This window comes from Muntiacus reevesi, chromosome 9, assembly GCF_963930625.1.
Source record: "Muntiacus reevesi chromosome 9, mMunRee1.1, whole genome shotgun sequence".
Taxonomy (NCBI): Eukaryota; Metazoa; Chordata; class Mammalia; order Artiodactyla; family Cervidae; genus Muntiacus; species Muntiacus reevesi.
Genome location: NC_089257.1, coordinates 73,647,691 through 73,675,615, shown reverse-complemented (window position 1 = coordinate 73,675,615; position 27,925 = coordinate 73,647,691). Strand labels below are relative to the sequence as shown.

Sequence of the window (27,925 nt, the reverse complement as noted above, 5' to 3'; positions counted from 1 at the left end):
ACAAAATATCTCCCAAATATTGGTCAAACTCCTTATCAAGAGGGGAGGATCTGAGAAATGGAATATTTTCTGCCACTATAAGCCATCAGCGATTGCAGCCCTCCAATGTGAGCTGGTGAAACCTGAGGAAACTCAGGAAGGAGAATAATACCTGCCATCTAGCAGCCATCAGACTGCAGCCACTATGCTATGTAGAGTAAACTCTGAAGAAACTCAGGATATGAGAATACAGGCCCCTAGAGAGCTGAGGTGCGTATCACGGGAATGATTTCAGTCATCCCTGACACTTGCCTCTCTATGGGATAAAGAAAAGTGCTAAGTTCTTTAACTTGAAATGCTGCCTCCTGGGTCTGAAGTCCTCAAAAACTCCCACTGAATAAAACATAACTCTTAACTTTTAGGTTGGGAATATTTTTAAAGTCTACGGATGTAAAGTACATACTCTCCACATAGGAGCAAAAGAAGCAACATTTGGAACACTGGCATGCATGGTGGGACATTCCCAGAGAGATCCATCTGACAAGATACAACAGGAAACAATTAGAATGGTCATCTCCCGCTTTTCCACAAGATTGTAGAATGGACATTGACAGTGGGGAATTGTTACAGGGAAGAACTGACTCCATGTTTCTCTTACTTTAACTTTTGCCTCCCATTGGTTTTGTTCACTAAAAGGATACTGTCCATACATATGGACATATGTCCATACTCTCCATGCTGTCCATAATGGCCTGCCTTGAGGAACCCTTAAAGTTAAACAAAAGTATGTTTGTTTAGGACTCTGTCTTCTAGTAGATGGCTATAGGGTGGAAAAAATTAACATATTCCCTCCCCAAGACTGGTCATTCCAGGAAATATTTGCAAGACTCATGACCTTTTTACTTTCTCACCTCCTCTTCCTCTCTTCTCTATAAAAGAACCTGGCATCCAGATCATGATAAGATGGTTTTCTGGAAACACTAGCATGCCATCTTCTTAGGTCTGCTAGCTTTCCAAATAAAGTCATATTCCTTGCCTCAACACCTTGTGTCTGATTCACTGACCTGTTGTATGGTGAGCAGAGTGAGCTGGGACTCAGTAGCAGTTCAATCCCTAGTCCAGGAAGATTCCACATCCTTCAGGGCAACTAAGCACATGCTCCACAATTACTGAAGCCTCTACACCCTAGAGCCCATGCTCTGCAACAAGAGAACCCACCACACAAGAAGCCCACACACCACAGCTAGGGAGTAGACCCTGCTCATTGCAACTGGAGAAAAGCCACGTGTAGCAACAAAGACCCAGCACAACCAAAAATAAATAAATAAATAAAAGAAAAATAATTAGATAAACAAAAAGAAAGAATGGATAGTCTAAGTCATATGCATATGGGTCTTTCTTTGGAGTAAGCTGTCTCTGGAAAACAAAGTTTGGCAGGCGGATTACCTGCCACTGTTTTCTAGGAGCATAGGGTTCATGTAAAGATTAACAGTGTCAGCATGTTATACTTGGTATTTGTGAGATCCCAAGTAGAGAGGACAAGCATGTGACTGGGTATACGAGTCAGGAATCCAGGAGAGAGGTTCAAGTCTGGAAATACATATTTGAAAGTTCTCAGTGTTGCAGATGATATTTAATACTACGGGACTTGGTGTGAAACTAAAGGAGAAATTGTATATAGAGAAAAGAGGGACCAAGATAGAGTTCCAAAGAACTATAACAATAAAGGTTAAGTAGAGGAGAAGGGCACAATATGAAAGAGACATAACCACAATGTGGAAAACAGGAGAGTTTGGTATCATGAAGGTCAAGAGAGGAAAGTGTTTCAGGAAAGGGAAAGTGGAAAACTGCACTAAAAGATGTTGAGAATTAAAATAAGGGCAGTGACAACTAGAACTGATGAGGGAGTTAAAGGAAGGATTCTTTTCTTTGGAGATGAAAGATGCTTCTAAACTTTAAATATATATATATATACATATATATATATATGAATGAAATAATATTCGAGGAGGGGGGAGTGATAATACAAAAAAGGTGAGGGATGGATGGTTCTTGAGATAGGATCTCGGATACAATTAGAAGTTCTGGGCTGGAGGGGGGCCCTGGCCAATAGCACAGTAAGAGAAAGGGCTTAAAAACTGGAAGGACAGAAGTTTTGATCTTGAAGAGACAGCAGTAAGCAGTGGTTTGAAGTGAGATCTTAGTTCTTTCCTGCTTAGGAGTAGGACCTAGGTAGCCTGGATAAAGACCAGGAATCCTAACTGCCAGTCTAGCGGGGGTAGAGGCTGGAAGTAAAATTCCTCTGACCCTTGTCTCCATTGAAAAATGCATTTCTCAAGGAAGCAAGACTGTAAAAGTAGGTACAAAGTCATTACTAGAGACACAGCACAAGTGGGCAAAAACACAGAGAAACAGTTCAGTTAAGACAGAAGCAAGGCAAAGAGCAGGGATGGGGCATCCTCTCTAATGAGAAGTGCAACTAACAGGCAGTTAAATCACTTACATGGGGCAGTTCTTCTGGGTCTTTGTTTACCTTTGGCCAATTGTCTGTTTCTTTTTTCCACACCTGACCCACCTTAGAAGAACCCTTCCCAACATGCACACACAAATTTTTTCCAAGAAGGATTCCAGCCCGGAGGTCTACTATGGGGGGCCTTCCTGGGCATGTGAAATGTCTCCCTTGCCTCAAGGAGGGGAAATAGATGACCTCTTGATCTTTTACTCAAACAGGGATTAGACCCTCTCTGTCCCTGCCATAGCTATTATCTCAAAGTGTCCAAAGGAAACAAAGCCCGGTTTTTTACACTGTTTCTGTTGTTATTTCTATTTCAAAGTGCAAATAGGAGGCTGACTGTACATGCCTAACCTGGAGCTCACCTACCTCCTGTCTCAGGAAATGCAAACAGGGGGCTAGTTTTAAGCATCTTGCCCAAAGCCCATCTATCTCCTGCCTCAGACTGAAGATTTCATGGGAGAAGAAAAGAAAGATGCCATTTATATTTGCAACAAAGTAGAGATGGAGGTAATTCACTGAGGAGGAGGAAGGGGAGTAAGTGCTTATAAAATAAAGCAGGTGTACTAGGAAATGGAATGGAAGAGCAAGCCTACTAGAGAAAAATAGGACAGGACTGTTGGATAGTGTTAAGTTCCCATTTGAGCTCTGAGTCTGAGTTCAAAGTAAAATCACTCAAGCCAGTTTTGAGCTTCTCTAGCAATGCTCAGCTACTTGGGTGTAGGCATGAAGAATACAGAGAGAATTTATTGAAAGGTTCTCTTTTTACTACTTACGTATGACAGAGGAGAAAAGGGACTAGGCTGTTGCTTTTTTTTAAGAAAGTGACTATTTAATGTGTATAAATTAGACTGGGAATTTCACTCCTGACCATTGTCACATGGGTGAAAATCTTAGGATGGTTCTCTCCAGTTTCATAAGTTGCTGGTAGGGATTTCACTTCCTTACCTCTCCATTCTCCAGCCACCCATCTCGTCCAGGGTGTCTGGGGCCATGGAAGAGGAAGTCATCCAAATAGAGTAGTCCTGTGGGCTGAGCAGACTTAAGGTACAGGTGACTGCCAACAGGCAATATGGAGAAGGCTGATGCCTCTGAGATAGTCTCCCCCAACAAATACAACTAATACACCTGTCCGCACTGGCAATGTGTGGCATCCTCCGGCACAGCAGAAAAGGAGTTTCTGGTTTAGGAATTAAGGACAGAAATTGATAAAGGAATACAGTTAGATTCCAGTTACTGTTAGGCTTATGGCTGGGTTTAGGGTAGGCTTTGTGGGTCTTCCTGGTGCCAGGTGGTCATACAGTTTTTTGAGGTGAACTCTTCTTTTTCTCCATGTAGTACCCAGAGGGTCTAGGAAGACCCAGTGGCTATCTTCCCCCCTCTCCCACTCCAAAATTTTGAAAACCTTTGATACTCCATCTAGTGCTTTACCAGTTATTTAATCAACAGTTTTTTTTTTTTTAAATAATCATTTATTTCTTTTTGGTTGTGTTGGATCCTAGTTGAGGCATGCAGGATCTTCTTTGTGGCATGCGAGCTTCTCTCTAGTTGTGGCTCATGACCTCCAAAGCAAGTATACTCAGTAGTTGCAGCATGAGGGCTTAGTTACCAGGCAGCATGTGCAATCTTAGTTCCCCAACTAGGGATTGAACCCACGTTGTCTGCACGGGAAGGTGAACTCACCACTGAACCACCAGGGAAGTCCTTAACTAATAGTTTGTTGATTAAACTTCATACACCACCTTTATATGTACAAAGCTTTGCTTTTTCTTCTTACAAATGAAAAACTTTGAATTTATTGTTGTGCTAAAAATGGACTTCAAGAGCCTATTTTGGGAGTAACAATCCCAAACTTTCTGGTAGTAACAGGTGCTTTATGGTCTGCCAGTCTTGCTTGGATTTCTATAAGGAAGTGTGAAAAAAATAAACACAAATATATTTTTCAGATTTATATCATATAGCTGAGTGGGAAAAAAGATGTTAAGTGTATAACTGGTATGCCATTGTTTGTGGGAAGAGAAAATAAATACATATATGAATGTTTATATATGCAGCAAATGTCCTGAGGATTCACAAGAAATTTATAATTATTATTTCTGAGTAAGGGACAACAGTTGCCTAACGGACTGTGGAGGAAAGGAAGTCTATTAAAAAAATGTCCCACAACATTTAATTATGAAAAATGTTAAACATTATAGACAAACTGAAAGATTTTACATAGAGGACACTAGTTAATCCATCCCAGATTCTGCCATTAACATTTTTTACTATAATTGCTTTGTCAACTTTTCTATGCAACCATCAATCCATCTTATTTTTTGATACATTTCAAAGCAAATGGTAAACATAACTTCAGTTATTCCTAAATTCTTCAGCCTGAATATCATTAACTAAACTCAAATGCTGTTTCTGCTTTTTCTTTTGAATGAGATGCAAAAATTTTAATGGTACACTGACTGGGTTTTGACAAATTAACAGTGGTAAAAATCTGCCTGCCAAGCAGGAAACATGGGTTTGATTCCTGGGTTGGGAAGATCCCCTGGAGGAGAAAGTGGCAATCCACTCCAGTATTCTTGCCTGGGAAATCCCATGGACAGAGGAGCCTAATAGGCTACAGACCATGGGGTCACAAAGAGTCGAACATGGCTTACTGCTTAAACAACAACACAATAACAATACACCTGAGTAAACCAAATACCTACCACAATATAGAACATTATGCTAGGAAAGGGAAGGAGGCTTACTTTTAACTGTAATCCTTTTAGTACCTTCTGAATTTTATGTTATGTGATTGTGTTCTCTATATTTAAATAAATAAAATATTTAAATATTTTAATAATGATGGTTTACAGAAGCTAAATTGGGTGAGGAAGAAAGTGAAAAAGGAGGGAATGATAGAGAACAAGGAGGTAGCGGGGTCAATGGAATGAAGAACTCATTTCAGGTCAGACTGTAACAGTGGAGATGCCAGAGCAAGCAAGTTTGGAGAAAGGAATGTCTTGTTAGGCAGTGGGATATATGAAACTGAAAATTCAGAAGTAGTCACAAGATTCAGAGTGTGATCATAGGAATAGTACAGGATAGTAGTCCCTTCCAAACCACATGCTCGGAACAACACATTGTATTTTACCTTTGCGGTATTTATCACAACTCCATTTCAGCAACATTTGATTCATGTAACTATGCTTAATATCTAGCTCCCTTATTAGACTATAAGCTCCAAGAGGACAGAGGTCTTATCTGTCTCATTAATCCTAGATTTCCAGTGCTTAGTACATAACAAGACACTTGAACAGGCATTAGATACTTAACTACTTAATAATGAATTCTTTAAGAAGGGTCATTAATTTATGAACATATTCAACTGCTCTATTACAGTATGTTGCCTAACTTTTTAATGGTACATAGTTATAAATTAATCAACTTACACTTTGCAAATAAAGCAGTAGAGTTGAACTAGGGTTGAAGACAACCCAGGGTCACTGGGAAAGGGATCCATAATTATACAAAGTTTATTCTGGACCAGACTTTTCGTCTGACCCAGTTGTGACCCTGACCAGAAAGAAGTTTCCATTTTCTCACCTGTAGAACAAAGATGACCTCTGAGTCATCTCCATGTTGACAGGACATTACAGGCCTAGTGGCTCTGAATCCTTGTTCTACCATGTAGTCATTGTTTAATCATGCCTAGATCACTAATAAATCACTGTAAAATGTAGGCCATCTAGGTGGCATGATTGTGTCGATCTAACAAGATAATACAAAAGCTTTCTAAATTACTCTTCTCATTGGATTCACTAGAGTAGTCAGACCAATCACGTTTAAACGGGAGTCTGATCATACCACTCCTCTGTTCAAAAACCTGCAATGATTGCCCATCTCACTGAGAATAAGAGCCAGTCTTGGCTGTGGTGTACAAGGCCCAATAAGGCCTTCTATTCTTCTTACTCTCTCTCCGCTCTAAACACACTAACCTTCTAACTGTCCCTCTGAAACTCTGGGCAACGTGCCACCTGTGCTCCCCCCTATAGGGAATGCGCTCCTCCCAAATATGTCCTGGCATTCTCCCTCACCGCTTTCAAGTCTTTTCGCTCAAATGCCATCTTCTCAGTGAGACCTACTTGGATCCCTCTGTTTAAAACCGCAAACTGCATCCCTCTTCTCTGCTTTATTTTGCTCTATAGCTCTAACTTCTCACATATTATGTATGAATGAACAGTTCGGAAACGTGTAGAATACAATACTAGGTATATTGTAGGTTCTACATATAAATTATATTCCCTTTATTTGGCCAGTGGTTTGAGGTCTGAAGGGATAACGCTTAGGGGTCTTAGGGTATAGGATGTTCTGTTATACCTGATCAAGCTCTTACAGGTTATTTCAGTGCCAGGCCATCTTGAGTAGAAATATTAATAGTTAACACGTTCGTGCATGGATTCATTGATTCATGCAAACAAATATTTCTTGGGTCCCTTAATGCGCCAGGTCTTGAAGACAGTTATTACAAGCATTTCATTCCGGATAATGTCTTTTCCGTAACCTCCCCCCAGCACACGGCGGCGGAGGGAGGAAGACATATACTCCTGCCAGCAGAGGGCGTGCCCCCGCCCTCGCGGCGGGATCTCGGCCCACGAAGCTTTCAGGCTCCCACGCTCGCTCCCGAGCGCGGCCCCGCCCGCCGCGTCACGTGACGCGGCCGCCGAACCAGAGCGGCCGGTCCCAAACCGAGCTAAATTCGTTGCCAGTGGTCTCTGCGGGTGCCACCACAGAGGCTCATCTGAAGGAGTGGGGAGGCTCGTGGAGCCGATGCTTCCTCTTCCGATTTCAGGTCGGCTCCTGTTCCCTCTCACCTTTCGCCGCTGCCGTCTCCCTGAGTGTTTGCATGAGCTCTCTAGTAAGGAGAGGCCCCGGTGACCATGTAGGGAGGGAAGAGCGAGGAAGCTCCGGGAGTGAGGGACGAGGTCAGCGCTGTGTGCACGCCGGCGCCCACCACATCCACAGTGCCCGCCCGGGGGCCCCTCGGCCCAGGTGGGAAACTCGGGCCTGCAGTAGTGGCCTGGCACCGAGCGCCACGAAATCTCGCGCGGTCTCGCGAGAGTCTAAGTTGAAGGAACATGGCGACGTCTAATCTGTTAAAGGTAAGACCCTTAGTCCGGCTTGGATTTCTGCTCCGCGAGCGGTGGGTTCAGCTCTTGGGGAATGACTCGGTTCTGGTTTAGCGGCGAAATGGGGGTGTGTTCAGGGGTTGTCTACCGGAAGAGAAACCGGGGAGGCAGCCGCCGAGGAGCGGAACGCGGTTCTCCGGCCTTGGGGTCGAGAGGCCCTGGTTGTCCCTGCTGCCGGTTGCCCGGTGTATGAAAGGCCCGGGCGAGGGCTGACGGCGGACAGTGGTCTCAAAGGGCCAGCGCTGGCCCGGGACCCCAGAAGAAAGGTGGTGGCACGTCCTGACGGATCGGGCAGTTAGTGTCCTTAGGGTCTCAGATTCTTCTGAAGCGCGAGTCTTGAGACGCAGATAAGAAAATCCCAGAAAATGTTGCTAACAGGTTTTAGCGACCGGACCCCCACCTCCTCAGTTTCTCTTCTATCTGCGCGGAATTCCAAGTAAGACGGCAGCGCCTGCCGCCCCACTCCCTCCCTTAACTGCTTACTACACCTTCCCTTCTGTTCTTCCTTTCTTGAGTTCGTATTTTTACCCTTTTTTAACTTAGGAAACTGTTCCTCAATCAACCCCATTACAGCACACAACCAGATGACGACAGTGGAAGCACTGCTGTTGTTTTAGGGCTTAGGAAAGTTGCCTTATCAAAGAAAACCGTTAAAGTTAGTTTTATGTATTTGGGATAGCAAGGGGGATCTAGGCCCAGAGAGGCAGATTCTCTGCCATGAGTTACAAAGTTTAGAGGAGAAGGAGGAAGACCTGCACTAGTTTCCTCTATGGTATGTTTGTAGTAGGCAATACTTTATACCTTAAAAGTATTTCTGAAATGGGGGTAGTATATGAACTACTTCTCCCTCAAAAACCCTGTCAATTAAGCCTTCAGACAGTGTTGACAGAGAATAGAAAATATGTTAAAACTTAACTGTAACCTCTTGTCTTCTTTAGACTACTAATACTAACTGTATTAGTCCCTCTAATTTTACTAATTTTAGAGGTAGAATGTCGTCTTTTAGAGAAGGGAATGGCAACCCACTTCAGTGTTCTTGCCTGGAGAATTCCATGGATAGAGGACCCTGGTGGGCTACAGTCCACAGGGTCGCAAAGAGTGACACGACTGAGCAACTAACACACACATATTAACCGCCCCCCCCTCCCCCCGCAACCCCGCGTCTTCTTTTAAAAGAGGGAGGGACCCAGAACTAGACCGAATTTCTGCTACTTAGCTTTTCTGCTCCATGACTTTGGGCAAGTTTCTAAATCTCTCCGTTCCTGAGTTTCCTCATCAATATAATGAAATCATCAATAGCACTTATTTCATAGGAGCTTTGTGAAGATTGAGTTGGTATATATATAATCTTAAAACAGCGACTGGGTCTTAACTGGTATGCAATACACATTAATTACTACAGTTACTACTGATGTTTCTCTAAGGAAACAAGTTCATGGAAGTTGAGTAATTCACTTCTTTTATATCAGTATAGCAAAGTTCTAATATATTAATTCAGAAAAAAAACTTCAACTTGCAAAGACTCCTGTTAATGTATCCATGCATTTACATAACCAATAGTGTATGTTATTAATTGAAATGTGTTTAAAATAATTGTGAATTTTTGACTAATTGATAACGTGGATATAAAGCAAAGTCTTTTTTCCTCCCAGATTTGTGTCTCAGGAAAGAGTGAGTCACTTTATTCTACTCCATACAAAGCCTTACAAAGCTTTGTTTGAAGGAGATATAAGTCTGAAGCTCCTTCATTCAATACTCATAAGTCGTTACCTTGTAGAGATTATGAATCTATATGTATAGCACACACCCACCTATAAAATGAAAAAGATACCTGAATGGATAGAAATGGGTGTTTAAGATGTAGGTTAAAAAGATCGTAATTCGAGCAGTTCTGTAACTCAAATAACTTTTATAAATAAAAGAAAAGTGATAATGTTTGACAAAACTGGTAAAAGTCACAGTCTCTAGTGAATATGAAAAGATGACAGATACACTGGAAATTTTTCAATAAAATTATTTAGTGAAATGTTGAAAAGGGGGAAAAAGAATTTCTCAATGTTTTATGTAGTATAATTTTAAATACATACAACTAACAAAATGGATATTATAAGTAGACATTTGATTCTTTTATCTGTATCACCAAAAGTTTCCTTATTCACATTGGTCAGAAAACTTTTTTTTCCTTTTTTTCTCTCCTCATTGAAGTGTGTGTGTGTGGGGGGGCAGGCGGGGATTGTCTTATATTTATGCCTTTAGAAGTGGTTAATGAAAAAGTAGGAAGTTTGTCTTGGAGAAATGGCAGGGAGACCCTTACCAGAATTTATAGGGTCATTTGAATTAAAGTCTGGAGAAGGTTGAAGGGAAGGGATGGACTGGAAGTTTGGGATTAGCAGATGTAAACTACTATATATATATAGAAAATAGAACGGATAAACAACAAGGTGCTACTTACTATATAGCACAAAGAACTATATTTAATATCCTGTGATAAACCACAGTGGAAAAGAACATTGAACAGATTGTATGTATGTATGTTTGTATAACCGAATCATTTTGCTGTACAGCAGAAATTAACTCAGCATTGTAAGTAAACTGTACTTCAATTAAAATATAAATAGATCAATAAATAAATTCAAGTCTGGTAATACCTTGAATAATGATAGATCTGGCTAGGGAATGGCCACGTTAGCCTCATTTCCTTTTTTGACAGGGTTTAATAGGCTGGTTCACTAGACAGATGCCTTGGACATGGTGCAATTAGATTTCATCAGAGCACATTTGACAGAATTACCATGTCTTATGGTCAAAATTGAGAAGTGTGGCCTAGAAGAGAATACAGTTAGAATTTGACTATCAGGTAAGCAGGTGTATCTGAAGAATGATGAGTAATGTCATCAACCCTGAAGGGAGGCCTTTAGTGTTCTGCTGAAAAATAATGCCCTCTTCCTGTGTACCAGTAAGAAGTTAAGTTTATTGAATTTGTGGGTGAAGAGTTTGGAGGGATAGCTTATTTGTTATGAAAGATAACATGATTCAGAACTTTGTTATAAAACTTAAAAGTAAGAACCTAATGCAATAGAAACCACCTACTTTTTTCATATTGGAATTTGAGTGTATTAATAATGTATTCACTAAAGCAAGTAGACCTTTGCTGGATTTTAGAACTCTTTTGGATATACAAAGATTTTGTGTTGTATATTTTGACATATGCAATTACCAGTTGCTTATGGGCTTGCCAGGTGGCTCAGTGGTAAAGAATCCGCCTGCCAATGCAGAAGACACAAGTGCCTTGCGTTCAATCCCTGCATTGGGAAGATCCCCTGGAGGAGGAAATGGCAACCCATTCCAGTATTCTTTCCTGAACAATCCCATGAACGGAAGAGCCTGGCGGGCTACAGTCCATGGGGTCACAGAGAGTCGGACACTGACTGAAGCGACTGAGCATGCATCATGCATCTTACTCCAGATAGCCGTTCAAATATTTTTTGTTAAACCTAACCCTGTTCAATTCTTGGCACATCATCTAGCTATTTGAATGCCCTTACCTTCCTTGGTCAGTATCACAGCGTTTTCTAGTTTCCCCTGTGTTCTCCTCTTTCCAGGGCACCTGCTCCATTGCGTCCTTCTGCTTGTTCTTATTCAGCTTTCATTTTCCCACCAGGACTTAGCAGCTGGTCCCCTGTTATTTTGTTTTAGTCTTCTTTATCCCCGCCTCTCTTGTGTTTTTCAACGACCTCCCTTCTCTCCTTTCCCAATATAATTATTTCTCAGGATTTAATCTCCATCGTTTCTCTATCTTTGTACCTTCTCCCCCCCGCCCCCCCCTGCCCAGAAGTCAAAACTCCCATGATTTCACTATTTTTATCTCTTAACTCTGCTCTGAGAGCTAGGCCAAAACACAGTGCTGACTGTATCAGTTTCTTGCTCATATACGTTTGATAGTTCAAATTCTTTGAGATCTTTCTAGTGAGGTCTTCTCCCTAATATCTCTCTCCTTCTCCTTCCCCTCTCTCCACCTTCCTCCCACATGTGCATGCGCTTGCAGGCGCACACACATACACATACATTCTTTCCCTCCCTCCTTGCTGCTTACCTTTTGGTTTATTATTGTACCAGAGTCTTCAAGACTCTTTATGTTTGCTGTTTCTTGTGTTAGGAATATCTGCCCACCGCCCCCCCCCCCCCCAACAACCTGTTAAAATCCTACTTAAGTCATCAAGACTCAGCCCAGATACCTCCTTTTTTCTGAGAGCTCTCATTTGGAATTAGTTGTTACCTACTCTACATAGCACTGCATCAGGATCTTCGAGTCCTTACATTTTGCCTTTTATGTTAGTTACAGGATCTCTTTGCATATCTTAACTCCCTTTCTGGATTGTAAGCACTATTAGTTTAGGGACTTTATAATTTGTTGATACTTTAACCATTTAGTGTGGTGATTATTCATGGTTCAGTTCAGTTGCTCAGTTGTGTCTGACTCTTTGCAACTCCATGGACTGCAGCATACCAGGCCTCCCTGTCCATCACCAACTCCTGGAGTTTCTTCAAACTCGTGTCCATCGAGTCGGTGATGCCATCCAACCATCTCATCCTCTGTCGTCCCCTTCTCCTCCTGCCTTCAATCTTTCCCAGCATCAGGGTCTTTTCAAATGAGTCAGCTCTTCGCATCAGGTGGCCAAAGTATTGGAGTTTCAGCTTCAGCATCAGCCCTTCCAATGAATATTCAGGACTGATTTCTTTTAGGATGGACTGGCTGGATCTCCTTGCAGTCCAAGGGACTCTCAAGAGTCTTCTCCAACACCACAGTTCAAAAGCATCAATTCTTCGGCGCTCAGCTTTCTTTATAGTCCAACTCTCACATACATATACGACTGCTAGAAAAACCAGTCTTGACTAGACGGACCTTTGTTGGCAGAGTAATGTCTTTGTTTTTTAATATGCTGTCTAGGTTGGTCATAACTTTCCTTCCAAGGAGTAAGCTTCTTTTTATTTCATGGCTACAGTCACCATCTGCAGTGATTTTGGAGCCCAAAAAAATAAAGTTTGCCACTATTTCCATTGTTTCCTCATCTATTTGCCATGAACTGATGGGACTGGATGCCATGATCTTAGTTTTCTGAATGTTAAGCTTTAAGCCAACTTAATCATGGAAGGTGCTCCATAAATGAGTGATAGTTGACTGAAAAGAGAAGTCCAGTGCAGTATCCATGCATTGTAGCTGCTCAGTAAATGAGCGTTGGTTGGTTAAAGGGAGGAATTTCTGACTTTATTTCCTTCTAATTAGATCTAGAGAGAGGGGGAGAGAAGGGAGTAGAAGTGTAAAACAGGACAGGACAGGACAGTCCAAGCTTACAAGTGAAATGTGAAGCACTACTTTTTTCAGTGGAAACCTTTTTACTTTTTGAGAGGGAAGAAAATGGAAATACAAAGGAGTGGTTCAAAGTATGTATAGAATTAATTTTTATTAAAATAATTTTATAGACTCATGTGCAAGGTGCCAGGATATAAAGATAATGGAAAACGATGTCCATGCTCTTAGGGAATTGATCAGATATTAAAGGTCTTAAGGCAAGAACTTTAGAAGTGTTACCATGTGTTCGATCAGTCTCTCATAGACAGAGGAGATCACTTCTGGTGTGATGATCAAGGAAAGTTTTATTTAGAAAGCATTGGAGCTGGATTTTGAAGAAAGGTAGACTTTTTGTTAGTGATGATTAGGGGAAACTTTGGTAGAACATGCTTGGCAAAGAATATGAGTGTGATACCCAGATTTGAATAATGTCAGTGAATGTGATTAAGATACACAACTGGAATTCTTTTTAATGTCTATTTAAACATAAATGAGAGCCTCATTTAGAACCTAATTTTTCATTGGGTTGATGGAAATTGCCCTTTTGAATGAGCATCTAAGGGGAATGGGATCCTTAGGGCCACCTCCTTCACTCCAGTGGCCTGACCTGGAGACCTGGTTACATTTGACACTCACAGCTGAGGGAGAAAACCAATTCAAGGGTGAATATATTGGCCATGGGTAGGGGTGGGAGTGGGAATAGAGGACTAAATCATATACTTATTATGTGTGATACTTACTATAAAACTGATAAATATAAGTGTGAAAATCTTTCATGTTTTGTGAAAATAAGTGAGTGAGCAGTTACCATAATCTGGAGGTGATATATTACTTAAAGCTACTCACGGGAAATGACAGTTTAAGATAAACTGTGAGAGATCCATCATTTATCAATGGATTAGAAGAGAGGAATTCTACATTGCAATGAGATTTCAAGAGGACACTAGGCATCCAGCCGGTGGACAGAGAAAAATGGAAAAGAGAGACAAAGACAGGTGTTTCTTATTAGGTATTTCGCAAGGGTCCTGGTGAGCCTAGTTATATTATAGAAAGTCACGGCTCCTGCCTTGGTGTAGTGTATACAGTAAGTTGGTGCCTAATCAGTTCTGTTCACTTCAATTCTTCTCTGACTCTTTGCGACCCTGTAACATGCAGCACTCCAGGCTTCCTTGTCCATCCCCACCTCTGGGAGTTTGCTCAGACTCATGTCCATTGAGTTAGTGTGACATTCAAACCATCTCATCCTCTGTCATCCCCTTCTCCTCCTGTCTTCAGTTTTTCCCAGAATCAGGGTCTTTTCCAATGAGTCAGTTCTGTCTCTGCTTTTTAATATGCTGTTTAGGTTGGTCATAACTTTTCTTCCAGGGAGCAGGCATCTTTTAATTTCATGGCTGCAGTCACCATCTGCAGTGATTTTGGAGCCCAAGAAGATAAAATCTGTCTCTGTTTCCATCGTTTCCCCATCTATTTGCCATGAAGTGATGGGACTGGATGCCATGATCTTAGTTTTCTGAATGTTGAGTTTTAAGCCAGCTTTTTTCACTCTTCTCTTTCACTATCATTAAGAGGCTCTTTATTTACTCTTCACTCTTCCATAAGGGTGGTGTCATCTGCATATCTGAGGTTAGTTATATTTCTCCTAGCAATCTTGATCCCAGCTTGTGCTTCATCAAGGCCGGCATTTCTCATGATGTACTCTGCATATAAGTTAAATAAGCAGAGCGACGATATACAGCCATGTTGTGTATTTCTTGTCCAAATTCCGTTCGCAGCTTGGAACCAATCCATTGTTCCATGTCTGGTTCTAACTGTTGCTTCTTGACCTGCACACAGATTTCTCAGGAGGCGGGTAAGGTGGTCTGGTATTCCCATCTCTTTAAGAATTTTCCACAGTTTATGTGTTCTACACAAAGGTTTTGGCGTAGTCAGAGTTCTGACAAAACGTTGTCCACTGGAGAAGGGAATGGCAAACCACTTCAGTACTCTTGCCTTGAAAACCCCGTGAACAGTATGAAAAGGCAAAAAGATATAACACTGAAAAATGAACTCCCCAGGTCAATTGGTGCCCAATATGCTACTGGAGAAGAGTGGAGAAATAACTCCAGAAAGAATGAAAGGACAGAGCCAAAGCAAAAGCAATGCCCAGTTGCAGTTGTGACTGGTGCCTAATAGGCTCTGTAAAGAAACAAGTTACAGCTCAGGTTAAAACATAGATCATTATACTTGAAGTACATAAAGGTAATATCAAGGATATTTGATCTGTATTACTGGGCTTGTTCATTCCACAAAGAGTATCCCCTCTCTGTTGGATATTATTTTAAGTGTCAGTAATACAGTAGTGAATATGATAGACAAGGTCCCTAGTTCTTTGGAGCTTATATTTCTAATGTGTAAACACTGACACTAAAGGAATAAGTAACACATTGGGTAGTTTCTATAGTAATGAGGTCTGTGTAATCAAGAGTGCTCAGAAGATGGTGCCACTATTTTGCTCCCTTATTTACAACAGAAAGTCATTTTTCCTGTAAATATAGCTTTCAGTTATGTTCTATTGAATTGTCCTTCCCGGCTCCTTGATGACATTTCAGCCAGATCCCAGAGCTTTCTGGGGTTTTTTCCCCAAGTACTGTTTAGGGAATTCCCTGGTGGTCCAGTAGTTAGAACCCTGTGCTTCCAATGGGAGGGGGCCCTGGGTTTGACACCTGGTCACAGAACTAAGATCCCATAAGACGAGTAATGTGACCAAAAAAAAAGTACTGTTTAATCTGAATTAAAACTTCATTCTCATAGCCAATCAAAGTAGCTGTTTTACTGCCTTTAGATCTTGGCTCTGGATTTGCAGAAAGGAAAAGGGAAGGGCATTTTCCTTAGGTTGGCTTGAGAAGGCCTCTCTGAGGTGACACTGACCCCGAAACCTGAATGATCTGCTTTCTAGGAAAGGTCTGAGGTGCGGTGGTGAGCTTGGCATATTTGAGTAACGCCTTTAAAAGGGTGGTGTGGCTGGAACATAGTGAGAATTGCCAGTATGCAAATATGTACTGTAGTTTTGTGGTTCTTTTGGTTAATGGGGATTGCAAATGTGGTTTCAAATCACATAACTGAGAGCAATAGTGGCTTGTAGACGTTAATGGGAACTCACACATTCAAATAGCTAGCCTCATAATTTACATAAAAGCCCTAAAATATACAGATTTATTTCCTTTTGAAAGTTATTAGAATGCCATCATTGGATATAATCCACATTCAATAAACTAGGAACTTGGTTTTTTTGCCACACTGTGTGGCATGCAGGATCTTAGTTCCCTGACCTGGGATCGAATCCATTGCCTTTTACAGTGGAAGCAGCGAGTCCTAACGCGCAGCGAGTCCTAACCACTGGACCACCAAGGAATTCTAAACTAGGAACTTCAAAGAGGGAACAAATAAAAACATTAAACAACTAAACTCCTTGTATTGTGGTAAAAATGTTACAGGTGTGAAAGAATACAGGTGACAAAAAATAATTGCTATCAGTTGTGTGAATGTTATAATTTCTTGTCTTGCTTACAGCTTCTCCTTAACTTTTCTTATATTTTTGTCATCCATGAAGATGTAGCAAGAAGACCTATAGCAATAATAATTACATTCTTTGTTTCCTTCTAAATATGCAACACTTTGACATCATTATAAAATACTGTTGTAATATCATTTGCACAATTTGGTGGGGGTATGTATGTTTTGTTTTATATGTTGTATAGGAATTTTTGTACATTTTCAGGGCAAACTGATAGGTCAATGTTTGTATTATTTTATTGGAAAGTAAGTGAGTAATTTAAAAATGACTCTGTTGGGACTTTCCTGGTGATCCAGTGACTAAGACTGCGCTCCCAGTACAGGGGGCTTGAATTCAGTCCCTGGTTAGGGAACTAAATCCCATATGCTGCAGCTAAGAGTTCGAATGCCACAACTAAGGAACCTGAACACCACAGCAAAGATGGAAGATCTGTGTGCCGCAACTAAAAGCCTGGCATTGCCAACTAAATTTTTTTTAAAATGACTCTGTTACTTTTAAAACATTTTGCAACCCAGTGGGGTTTTCTGTTTTTCTTGTTTACTGAATCACTCCTACTTCTTCAGTTCAGTTCAGTTCAGTCGCTCAGTCGTGTCCGACTCTTTGCAACCCCATGAATCACAACATGCCAGGCCTCCCTGTCCATCACCAACTCCCGGAGTTTACTCAAACTCATGTCCATCAAGTCAGTAATGCCATCCAACCATCTCATCCTCTGTCGTCCTCTTCTCCTCCTGCCCCCAATCCCTCCCAGCATCAGGGTCTTTTCCAATGAATCAACTCTTCGCATGAGGTGGCCAAAAGTACTGGAGTTTCAGCTTCAGCATCAGTCCTTCCAGTGAACACGCAGGACTGATTTCCTTTAGGATGGACTGGTTGGATCTCCCTGCAGTCCAAGGGACTCTCAAGAGTCTTCTCCAACCCCACAGTTCAAAAGCATCAATTTTTCGGTGCTCAGCTTCCTTTTTTTTTTTTCTTCACTTTTTAATTCTTAATCTTTGATATTTTATTTATTTATTTTTTTCCATTTATTTTTATTAGTTGGAGGCTAATTACTTTACAGTATTGTAGTGGTTTTTGTCATACGTTGACATGAATCAGCCATGGATTTACATGTATTCCCCATCCCGATTCCCCCTCCCACCTCCCTCTCCACCCAATCCCTCTGGGTCTTCTCAGTGCACCAGGCCTGAGCACTTATCTTATGCATCCAACCTGGGCTGGTGATCTGTTTCACCCTAGATAATATACATTCGATGCTGTTCTCTTGAAACATCCCACCCTTGCCTCTCCCGGTGCTCAGCTTTCTTCACAGTGTAACTTACATCCATACATGACCACTGGAAAAACCATAGCCTTGACCAGACGGACCTTTGTTGGCAAAGTAATGTCTTTGCTTTTTAATATGCTGTCCAGGTTGGTCATAACTTTCCTTCCAAGGAGTAAGCGTCTTTTAATTTCATGGCTGAAGTCACCATCTGCACTGATTTTGGAGCCCAAAAAAATAAAGTCTGACACTATTTCCACTGTCTCCCTATCTATTTCCCATGAGGTGATGGTTCTTAGCATGATGCAAATGTTACATTTGTGCATAAGCAGTTACCTATCTACTCTTTGTTGGGATTAAATAACATGGGATTGTAGTTGAACTCATTGCTTGAAAAAGCAGTTGTGAATTTGAATAGGAGGTATGCAGATTTTTAAAGCAATGATATATTCTAGACAGATCTATAAAGCATCTTTCATTTCTGACCTGTAACACCTCCACCCACTCCAGGGCATTACAAAAATTTATTTTTTCTGTAATTTATTTTCTAATGCTTGTTTGTTTGAAACAACCAACAGGGCTCTAAATATGAGATTGTGGAACTTCATCGTCAGTCTGTTTTAGAACTGATTATTCTACTAGACAGTATTTTTCAGGTAAAGCTGAATGTATTTAGTTTGAGTCTGGACAGCCAACATGCTGTATTAAGAGATCCTGATTCTATGTACTGATTAGAGCTGGGAAAGGGAACTGAACCTTTGCTCACCTGTTTTTCTTTTCATCTTTGTCTTAGTGTTTTTATTCTCTGTCTTCTAATTGTGAGAAACTTTACACTGATTTTCCCCCCTCAGCCCTCAGGGAGAGATCTTAAGTAAAAGGCAGTTCAGTAGCAGATAAGCTTTTATCTTATGTAAAATAAAGAAGGGAGAACACAGGAAAAAAGAATATGAAGAGTTATAACTTCAGTATTTGCTTTTATTGGACAACATCCAAAATGCATTGCCACTTACAAACCTTCCAACTCAAATGCGTTATTCTCCTGCCATTTCTTCGGTGATGAGTGATCCCACCAGCCATTCATTAAAGTCAGAGACACTGTACTAGAAAGTGAATCACTTGAGAACCTTTCATTTATGTGTCCCAGTGACTAGCATAATTCTTCATGTACAGTAGTCACTCAGATGTTTGTTGAATGAATTAAGTGTAATAATAAATGATAAAGAACCCCAATAAGTTCAAACTCTCTCATTTGTAGTTATCTTTTCCTCCTTAAAATTAGTTGTTTGGGTTTTTAAAAATACAGATATCATCAGAATTTGTGTAAAAAATTTTTTTGTCTCTAAAAGAAACCTAAAAGCCTTTTTTTCTTTTTTTTTTTTTTGACTCCCCATTTATGGGTCAAAAGAAATGTAAAAGTTTTAAAGGGAAGCATAATATGAAATTTTGCATTTCAATGGAAAAAAAACTTAACTTTTTGGAAAATAGTGTCCTACTTCCCCACCAGGTTTAAAGAGAAATACATCTTTTATGTATTGATGTTTTCACCTTGTGACTTCTAGATAATTGCCACTGAATTTTTATAATCATAGATTTTCTTCCCCTTCAATTTATAAGCCTGATGAGATGAAGCTAAGGGCTGAATCTGGCCCATAGTTTAGAAGCCCCACCAGTCCTCTTCCAGGAAGGATCCAGGGAGTGTTTAAGACTGTGACAGAACTAAACTGCTTGGACTTGACCCCTTACTCTGCACTTGGTGCTTGTAACCTGAGGGAAGTGATCTAACCTAGTCTCAGGTTACAGTGTATAGTTTTCTCACTTCTAAATGTCACCTAACACATAGGGTAGTTGTAAAAGTTAAATGAATTAATATTTGTAAGTATTCAGAATCCAACACATGATTAGCAATCAGATATTTAAAGTAAAATGATCACAGTGATGGGAGTGATCTATATTGAAGTTAAATGATAAAGGGTAAAAATGGCTGAACTCATATTTTTTCCCACAGATCTTAGATAGATGGGGAAACAGTGACTGACTTTATTTTTTTGGGCTCCAAAATCACTGCAGATGGTGATTGCAGCCATGAAATTAAAAGACGCTTACTTCTTGGAAGGAAAGTTATGACCAACCTAGACAGCATATTAAAAAGCAGAGACATTACTTTGTCAACAAGGTCCATCTAGCTATGGTTTTTCCAGTAGTCATGTATGGATGTGAGAGTTGGACTATAAAGAAAGCTGAGTGCAGAAGAATTGATGCTTTTGAACTGTGGTGTTGGAGAAGACTCTTCAGAGTCCCTTGGACTTCAGGGAGATACAACCAGTCCATCCTAAAGAAAATCAGTCCTGAATATTCATTGGAAGGACTGATGTTGAAGCTGAAACTCCAGTATTTTGGCCTGATGGGAAGAACTGACTCATTTGAAAAGACCCTGATTTGGGAAAGATAGAAGGCAGGAAGAGAAGGGGATGACAGAGGATGAGATGGTTAGATGGCATCACTGACTCAATGGACATGAGTTTGGGCAAACTCTGGGAGTTGGTGATGGACAGGGAGGCCTGGCATACTGCGGTTCATGGGGTCGCAAAGAGTCAGACACGACTGAGCGACTGAACTGAACTAAATGTTTGAGCTACCCATGGAAATGTAAAGGAAACTATTTGAAGGTAAAAGGAAATGCTCGTTTGTACCACATTTATCACAAATACAAGATTTATTATCTTGTATAGCCACATGCATTATATTCGTTTTTTTATTTATTTGGTTGTGCGAGGTCTTAGTTGTGGCATGCGGGATCTAGATCCCTGAGCAGGGATCAAGCCCAGGCCCCTGCAACTGGGAGTATGGGGTCTTGGCTACTGGACCACCAGGGAAATTTTTTTCATTCCAGTTTCAAGCACTGTACTGATTTTCTAACTCAGTCTAGTGGTCCTATTCTGATAATTCAGCTCCACTACAGTCTCCAACCCTTTAATGTCTTAAGTCTGTGGGTTTATAGTTTTCACCAAATTAGGAAACATTTTGCCTTTATTTCTTCGAATATTCTCTGTACCCCAAGATTCCAGTTATATGTAGGTGAGGTCATTTGAGGTTGTCTCACAGCTCACTGATACTCTTTTCATTTTTAATTTTATTTATTTATTGAAGTATAGTTGGTTTCCTGTGTTGCTTTAGTTACAGATGATTCAGTTATACACACACACACACACACACACATATATTGTTTTTCAGATTCTTTTCCCTTATAGGTTACAAAATATTCAGTGTAATTTCTTGTACTCTAAGTAGGTCCTTGTTGGTATCTGTTTTATATATAGTAAGTGTGTATATGTTAATCCCAGATTCCTAATTTATCCTCCCTGATACTTGTTTGAAAACATCTTTTGTTTCTGTGATGTTCATGCTTTCTACTATCTTATTGTAAATGTGTCGAGTACATGTATAATAGCTGGTTTAGCATCACTGTCTACTAAAACTGTCATCCACGCCATTTCAGGATCAGGTTCTGTGGTTTGGTTTTTCTCCTGATCATGGGTTGCTATTTCCCTGCTTCTTTGTCTGCTTGATAATTTTTTTAAAACTTTTTTTTTATATTGGAGTAGGTGGCTCAGTGGTAAAGAATCGCCTGCCAGTGCAGGAGAAACAGGAGATGCAGGTTCAGTTCCTGAGTTGGGAAGATCCCCTGGAGGAGGAAATGGCAACCCACTCCAGTATTCTTGCCTGGACAAGTCCATGGACAAAGGAGCCTGGTAGGCTACAGTCCATGCACAGCCAGTTAAATGATGTTGTGACAGTTACAGCAGCAAAGGGACTCAGCCATACATGTACCTGTATCCATTAGCCCCCTAAACTCCCCTCCCATCCAGGCTGCCACATAACATTGACCTGCTTAATTATTTTTGATTGGATTCCAGACATTGTGAGTTTTATGTTATAGGACCTGGAGTTTTAAAATTTCTTTTGAATACTTCTAGATTTGGCTGTGACATAGTTAAGTTACTTGAAATCAGTTTGGTCTTTCTGAATCTTGCTTTTATTGATGAGTTTTATTAGAGTGGGTCTGAACAACACTGAAGGTAGGGGTACGTTGGTATCATTATAGATGCAGTACTTTTCTGAAGACTGCTGGATACCTCACATGTTAAGGAGTGTTTCCACTCTGGCTGGTGGAAATGTGACCTATTACTAGGCCTGTGTGAACTCTGGCGATTGTTCTGTTTGTTTCAAACAGTTGTTTCCCCAGACTCCAATAGTTTTCTCACTCACATGTATCGGTCAATATTTAATAGTCAGAGGTTTGAAGGGACTCCTCTACATATCTCCAGAGCCCCCTGTCTGTTCAGTTCTTTTTTCTGATACTCTGTGCCACACATTTTCGTTACTTTGGCCTCCCCAAACTCTGGACTCTGTCTCCTAATCTTAGTGAAACCACCAGGCTGTTTGGGTTCCCTATGGTTATGCTCAGTCCTGAAAACTCTACTCATAAGTAGCATGCTAGGGCATTTGTAGGGCTCAGCCCCATTTGTGTACCTTTTTAGGAAATACTGTCCTGTTCTGCACTTTGGCTTTCCAGTCGTTTAGGCAGGAGGGGAAGTCTGGCATCCCAGACTTGTTGTTGCATCCTGGTTGGAAGCACAGGTCTCTGTCTTTTGTCATCTTCTTGTCCTTTCTCTTCCCCTTACCTTCCCAGCCTAAGTTTTTTATTCAGTCATTATAATCAGTCCCTGAAATACACTTTGACTCCTTAGCTCCTCTCTCGTTTCACTGGGGAAAACCACACCCTGGTTCAATCCGTGTCTTCATCTTTCAGCGCCAGCTTCCATGCAGTTGAATGTTGCAGGAGTAAAAGATCTACACCTGCTACTTGCACTTTAAATTCGTAACCACAAACTATAATAGAGCCCAATCACACTACACTTCCATAGTCATTTATTCTTCCACTTCCCTAGATGTCTATTTCATGTCTTTCCTGTCAAACCTTTGGCACCTCCCCCATCTTTCAAATTGTGGTGCTGGAAAAGTCTTGAGAGTTCCTTGGACTGCAAGATCAAAACTGTCAATCCTAAAGAAAACCAGCCCTGAATATTCATTGGAAGGGCTGTTGCTGAAGCTCAAGCTCCAGTACTTTGGCCACCTGCTGCAAAGAGCCGATTCATTGGAAAAGACCATGATGCTGGGAAAGATTGAAGGCAAAAGGCGAGGGGGGTGGCAGAGGATGAGAGGGTTATATAGCATCACTGACTCAATGAACATGAATTTGAGCAAACTCGGGGAGATAGTAGAGAACAGAGAAGCCGGGCATGCTACAGTCCATGGGATCGCAAACACTCAGACACAGCTTAGTGACTGAACAAGAAAAAGCCGGTTTACAGAGAACTACCCTCTTTATTTACTTGCCACCTCTCTTGTTGCTTTCTTTTTCCTTTCCTAGTTCTTACTCTTCTCCCCAACTCTTAATATTAGGTACATAAGGACTCAGGCCTGGTTCTTTATATTTATTCCCTTTGTGATCTCATCCAGTAGCAAATTTTAAAAACCTGTTTTTAAATGTACTCTGATGACTCTCAAATTTTTATTTGCTGGTTTGATCTTTCTTTTAAATTCTAGATTTACTTATTGAGCTGCCTAGTCAGCATCTTCAAAAGACTGTTTGACAGACATGTCAAATGTAACTCTCTGAAGCTGAACTCCTGAGCTTTCCTTCTTAAGCCTGTTACATCTGCAGTCTTTTCCCTTTCAGTTGATGGCAATGCCATACTTCTTGGACATGTCAAATCACAAAACTAAAACAATTTAGTAAAGAGTTTGATGTCCTTCAGTCGAAGGAAAATAATCAGTGGATTAGAATAGTAGAGTTCCTAACAAGTAGTGGAGTACTCTTCCTGAAGGGTTTTTATGGAGGAGCAAGTTTTATATAACGTTAGAAGAGGTAGTACAAGGCATGATTCACTAGGAGATCAGAGATTTCATTTTGAGGTTAACTGGTCCTATTTTTTTTTAGATAAGTTTAGCTAGATAAAGCTAAGTTGAAGGATTGTGATTGGCATTATATTTTCTTGACTGTGAGATGTTTACCGTATGTGCAGGCTGATTTAGGTTTAGATTTTTGATGTGGTCTGGGCCAATAGAGTGGCCTCCCATTTTGTGGGTCCAATATACAAATTTATCAGACAAAAACCTTAGTCATGCTTTACTTCTTTCTCTCATCTCAGATATTTGCAGTCAGGAAATCTTGTTAGCACTACCTTTAAAACAGATACAGATCTAACTGCTACTCCCCACCTCCACTGCTGCCACCCTGGTCTATATCACTGAGATTTCTAGCCTTGCCTCCTACACACAGCTGTAACGCTTGCCCCTTATAATGTATTCTCAGCATAGCAATCAGGTGATTTAAAAATATAAATCAATTTGTGTCACTTCTTGCTCAGAATCTTTAATGGCTCCCCATCTTACTTACAATAGAAGCCAAACTTTTTACAATGGCCTTCAGACCCTATAAGATCCAGCTGTGTGTTGCTTCTCTGACTTCATCCACTCTCCTCCCTCCTTACTTTTCTCTACCTTGAATATATCAGACCTGCTTCTACTGTGGGATCCTTGCAATGGTTGCTTTCTCTGCCTGGAAGATTCTTCTAGTTATCCCCCATCGGCTTCTCCATGACCCATCTGTGTGTTTGAGAAGAAGAGTGCCTCTGAGGGAATTAGTTGTGTAGTAAGAAATGAAGGATAGAGGGACTGGGTTTTGGCAAATGTTGAAATCCTGTTGGTAAAAAAGAGCCAGTGGGTGAGAGAATCCTAGACTTAGTAGCTATTCTGAGTGTAATGAAAGAATGAAAGCAGAAGAGACTTGTGGCACATCAGTAAGGGTGAGGCAGCCATTCCTTAGCCATTGGAAACATTCATAAATCAGAGTTCATAGTTTGAAGGTGTCTTTGCTCATTAATGTCTTTCATAGATAGTAGGTTTGGTGTCTGATGCTTAACTGTGATTTAATGATGTGCTCTTCAGTTTGACAGAGAATAGGTCAAGGAACTACTTGAGCATCATTTTTGGAATCTACTATAAAAGCTTGATAGGAAAATTCAATTATTTAATTCCTCCTTTAACTGAGTATTAGAGGAAAATGTTTCTGTAGTTAATCTTGTATGTTTCATCAAATAGGAGACTGTTTCCTGTCTTTTTGCTGATAGATTTTCCTGTCATTTTGTGATAGCTGATAGATTTCAGAGCCTAACCAGTGTTTATCTCAAACACTTGTTTAGTCTTCTGTACCTTTTTGATGTTTAATTGCAGGATTTCTACTGTGTTTCATTTTATAAGTTGCCAGAATTGCCTATGAAAATAGACTTAGTTGACATTATAAAATACTCTCTTTAGGGTATAATGAGTCTTCACGTCATAGTCAAGAAAAGATTTACATGTCCTTTCTGTGGTTCTTCCATATTTGTTTATTTGCCCACCCTTCCCTCAGAGGGAAGAGTAAATGAAGAAAATGGTTATAGGAAACTAATAACAGAAAAAATGAAGCCAGCCATAAGATTGGTACACAAAGTATATACCATAGAATCACAAATCTGACTGAATTTCTCATTAACCAGTACTAAGAAGAGCCATTTGGACATTACCAGATGGTCAACACCAAAATCAGATTGGTTATATTCTTTGCAGCTCTATACAGTTAGCAAAAACAAGACCGGGAGCTGACTGTGGCTCAGATCATGAACTCCTTATTGCCAAATTCAGACTTAAATTGAAGAAAGTAGGGAAAACCACTAGACCATTCAGGTACGACCTAAATCAAATCCCTTATGATTATACAGTGGAAGTGACAAATAGATTCAGGGGACTAGATCTGATAGACAGAGTGCCTGACGAACTACGGACAGAGGCTCGTGACATTGTACAGGAGACAGGGAGCAAGACCATCCCCATGGAAAAGAAATGCGAAAAAGCAAAATGACTGTCTGAGGAAGCCTTACAAATAGCTGTGAAAAGAAGAGAAGCTAGATGCAAAGGAGAAAAGGAAAGATACTCCCATTTGAATGCAGAGTTCCAAAGATTAGCAAGGAGAGATAAGAAAGCCTACCTCAGCAATCAATGCAAAGAAATAGAGGAAAACAACAGAATGGGAAAGACTAGAGATCTCTTTAAGAAAATTAGAGATACCAAGGGAACATTTCATGCAAAGGTGAGCACAATAAAGGACAGAAATGGTATGGACCTAACAGAAGCAGAAGATATTAAGAAGAGGTGGCAAGAATACACAGAAGAACTGTATAAAAAAAGATCTTCATGACCCAGATAATCATGATGGTGTGATCACTCAACTAGAGCCAGACATCCTTGAATGTGAAGTCAAGTGGGCCTTAGGAGGCATCTCTACGAACAAAGCTAGTGGAGGTGATGGAATTCCAGTTGAGCTATTTCAAATCCTCAAAGCTGATGCTGTGACACTGCTGCACTCAATATGCCAGCAAATTTGGAAAACTCAGCAGTGGCCACAGGACTGGGAAAGGTCAGTTTTCATTCGAATCCCAAAGAAAGGCAATGCCAAAGAGTGCTCAAACTACCACACAATTGCATTCATCTCACATGCTAGTAAAGTAATGCTCAAAATTCTCCAAGCCAGGCTTCAGCAATATGTGAACTGTGAACTTCCAGGTGTTCAAGGTGGTTTTAGAAAAGGCAGAGGAACCAGAGATCAAATTGCCAACATCCGCTGGATCATCAAAAAAGCAAGAGAGTTCCAGAAAATCATCTATTTCTGCTTTATTGACTATGCCAAAGCCTTTGACTGTGTGGATCACAATAAACTGTGGAAAATTCTTCAAGAGATGGGAATACCAGACCACCTGACCTGCCTCTTGAGAAACCTGTATGCAGGTCAGGAAGCAGCAGTTAGAACTGGACATGAAACAACAGACTGGTTCCAAATAGGAAAAGGAGTACGTCAAGGCTGTATATTGTCACCCTGCTTATTTAACTTATATGCAGAGTACATCATGAGAAACGCTGGGCTGGAAGAAGCACAAGCTGGAATCAAGATTGCCGGAAGAAATATCAAAAACCTCAGATATGCAGATGACACCACCCTTATGGCAGAGAGTGAAGAGGAACTAAAAAGCCTGATGAAAGTGAAAGAGGAGAGTGAAAAAGTTGGCTTAAAGCTTAACATTCAGAAAACTAAGATCATGGAATCTGGTCTCATCACCTCATGGGAAATAGATGGGGAGACAGTGGAAACAGTGTCAGACTTTATTTTTTTGGTCTCCAAAATCACTGCAGATGGTGACTGCAGCCAGGAAATTAAAAGACGCTTACTCCTTGGAAGGAAAGTTGTGACCATCCTAGATAGCATATTAAAAAGCAGAGCCATTACTTTGCCAACAAAGGTCCGTCTGGTCAAGGCTATGGTTTTTCCAGTGGTCATGTATGGATATGAGAGTTGGACTGTGAATAAAGCTGAGCGCCGAAGAATCAATGCTTTTGAACTGTGGTGCTGGAGAAGACTCTTGAGAGTCCCTTGGACTGCAAGGAGATCCAACCAGTCTATCCTGAAGGCAATCAGTCCTGGGTGTTCAGTGGAAGGACTGATGCTGAAGCTGAAACTCCAGTACTTTGGCCACCTCATGCAAAGAGTTGACTCATTGGAAAAGACCCTGATGCCGGGAGGGATTGGGGGCTGGAGGAGGAGGGGACGACAGAGGATGAGATGGCTGGATGGCATCACCGAGTCGATTGACATGAGTTTGGGTAAACTCTGGGAGTTGGTGATGGACAGGGAGGCCTGGTGTGCTGCGATTCATGGAGTCGCAGAGAGTCGGACATGACTGAGTGACTCAGCTGAACTGAACTGAAGATGAGCAAAGTTACCTACATGATTCACTTAATCCATAAGGTAAAAACAAAGTAGTTGTTCAGGGAAGCAAAGCTAATCCCAGTAGTAATTTTTGAGTATCTCCGGGGTCTTTATAAGAAGATTACTTTGTGATAAAAGTAGGTACCTGGGGTGAGACAGTACAGTTACTTTTAGGATCAACTGTGTTGATGTAAGAAGTAGTATCATTTGCTTTCACAAAAGTTAAATGTTAGTTAGTAG

At 40.8% G+C, this 27,925-nt stretch overlaps 1 protein-coding gene across 1 annotated transcript in view; it reads left to right on the top strand.

Moving 5' to 3' along the window:
* Positions 1-7,195: 7,195 nt before the first annotated feature.
* Positions 7,196-27,925, top strand: part of CUL5 (cullin 5) — a 132,528-nt gene continuing 111,798 nt past the window's right edge. Inside the window, exon 1 of the mRNA XM_065943898.1 lies at positions 7,196-7,629. Within this exon, the coding sequence (XP_065799970.1) occupies positions 7,606-7,629 (24 nt within the window). The 5' untranslated portion in view covers positions 7,196-7,605. The remainder of the gene's footprint in view (positions 7,630-27,925) is intronic.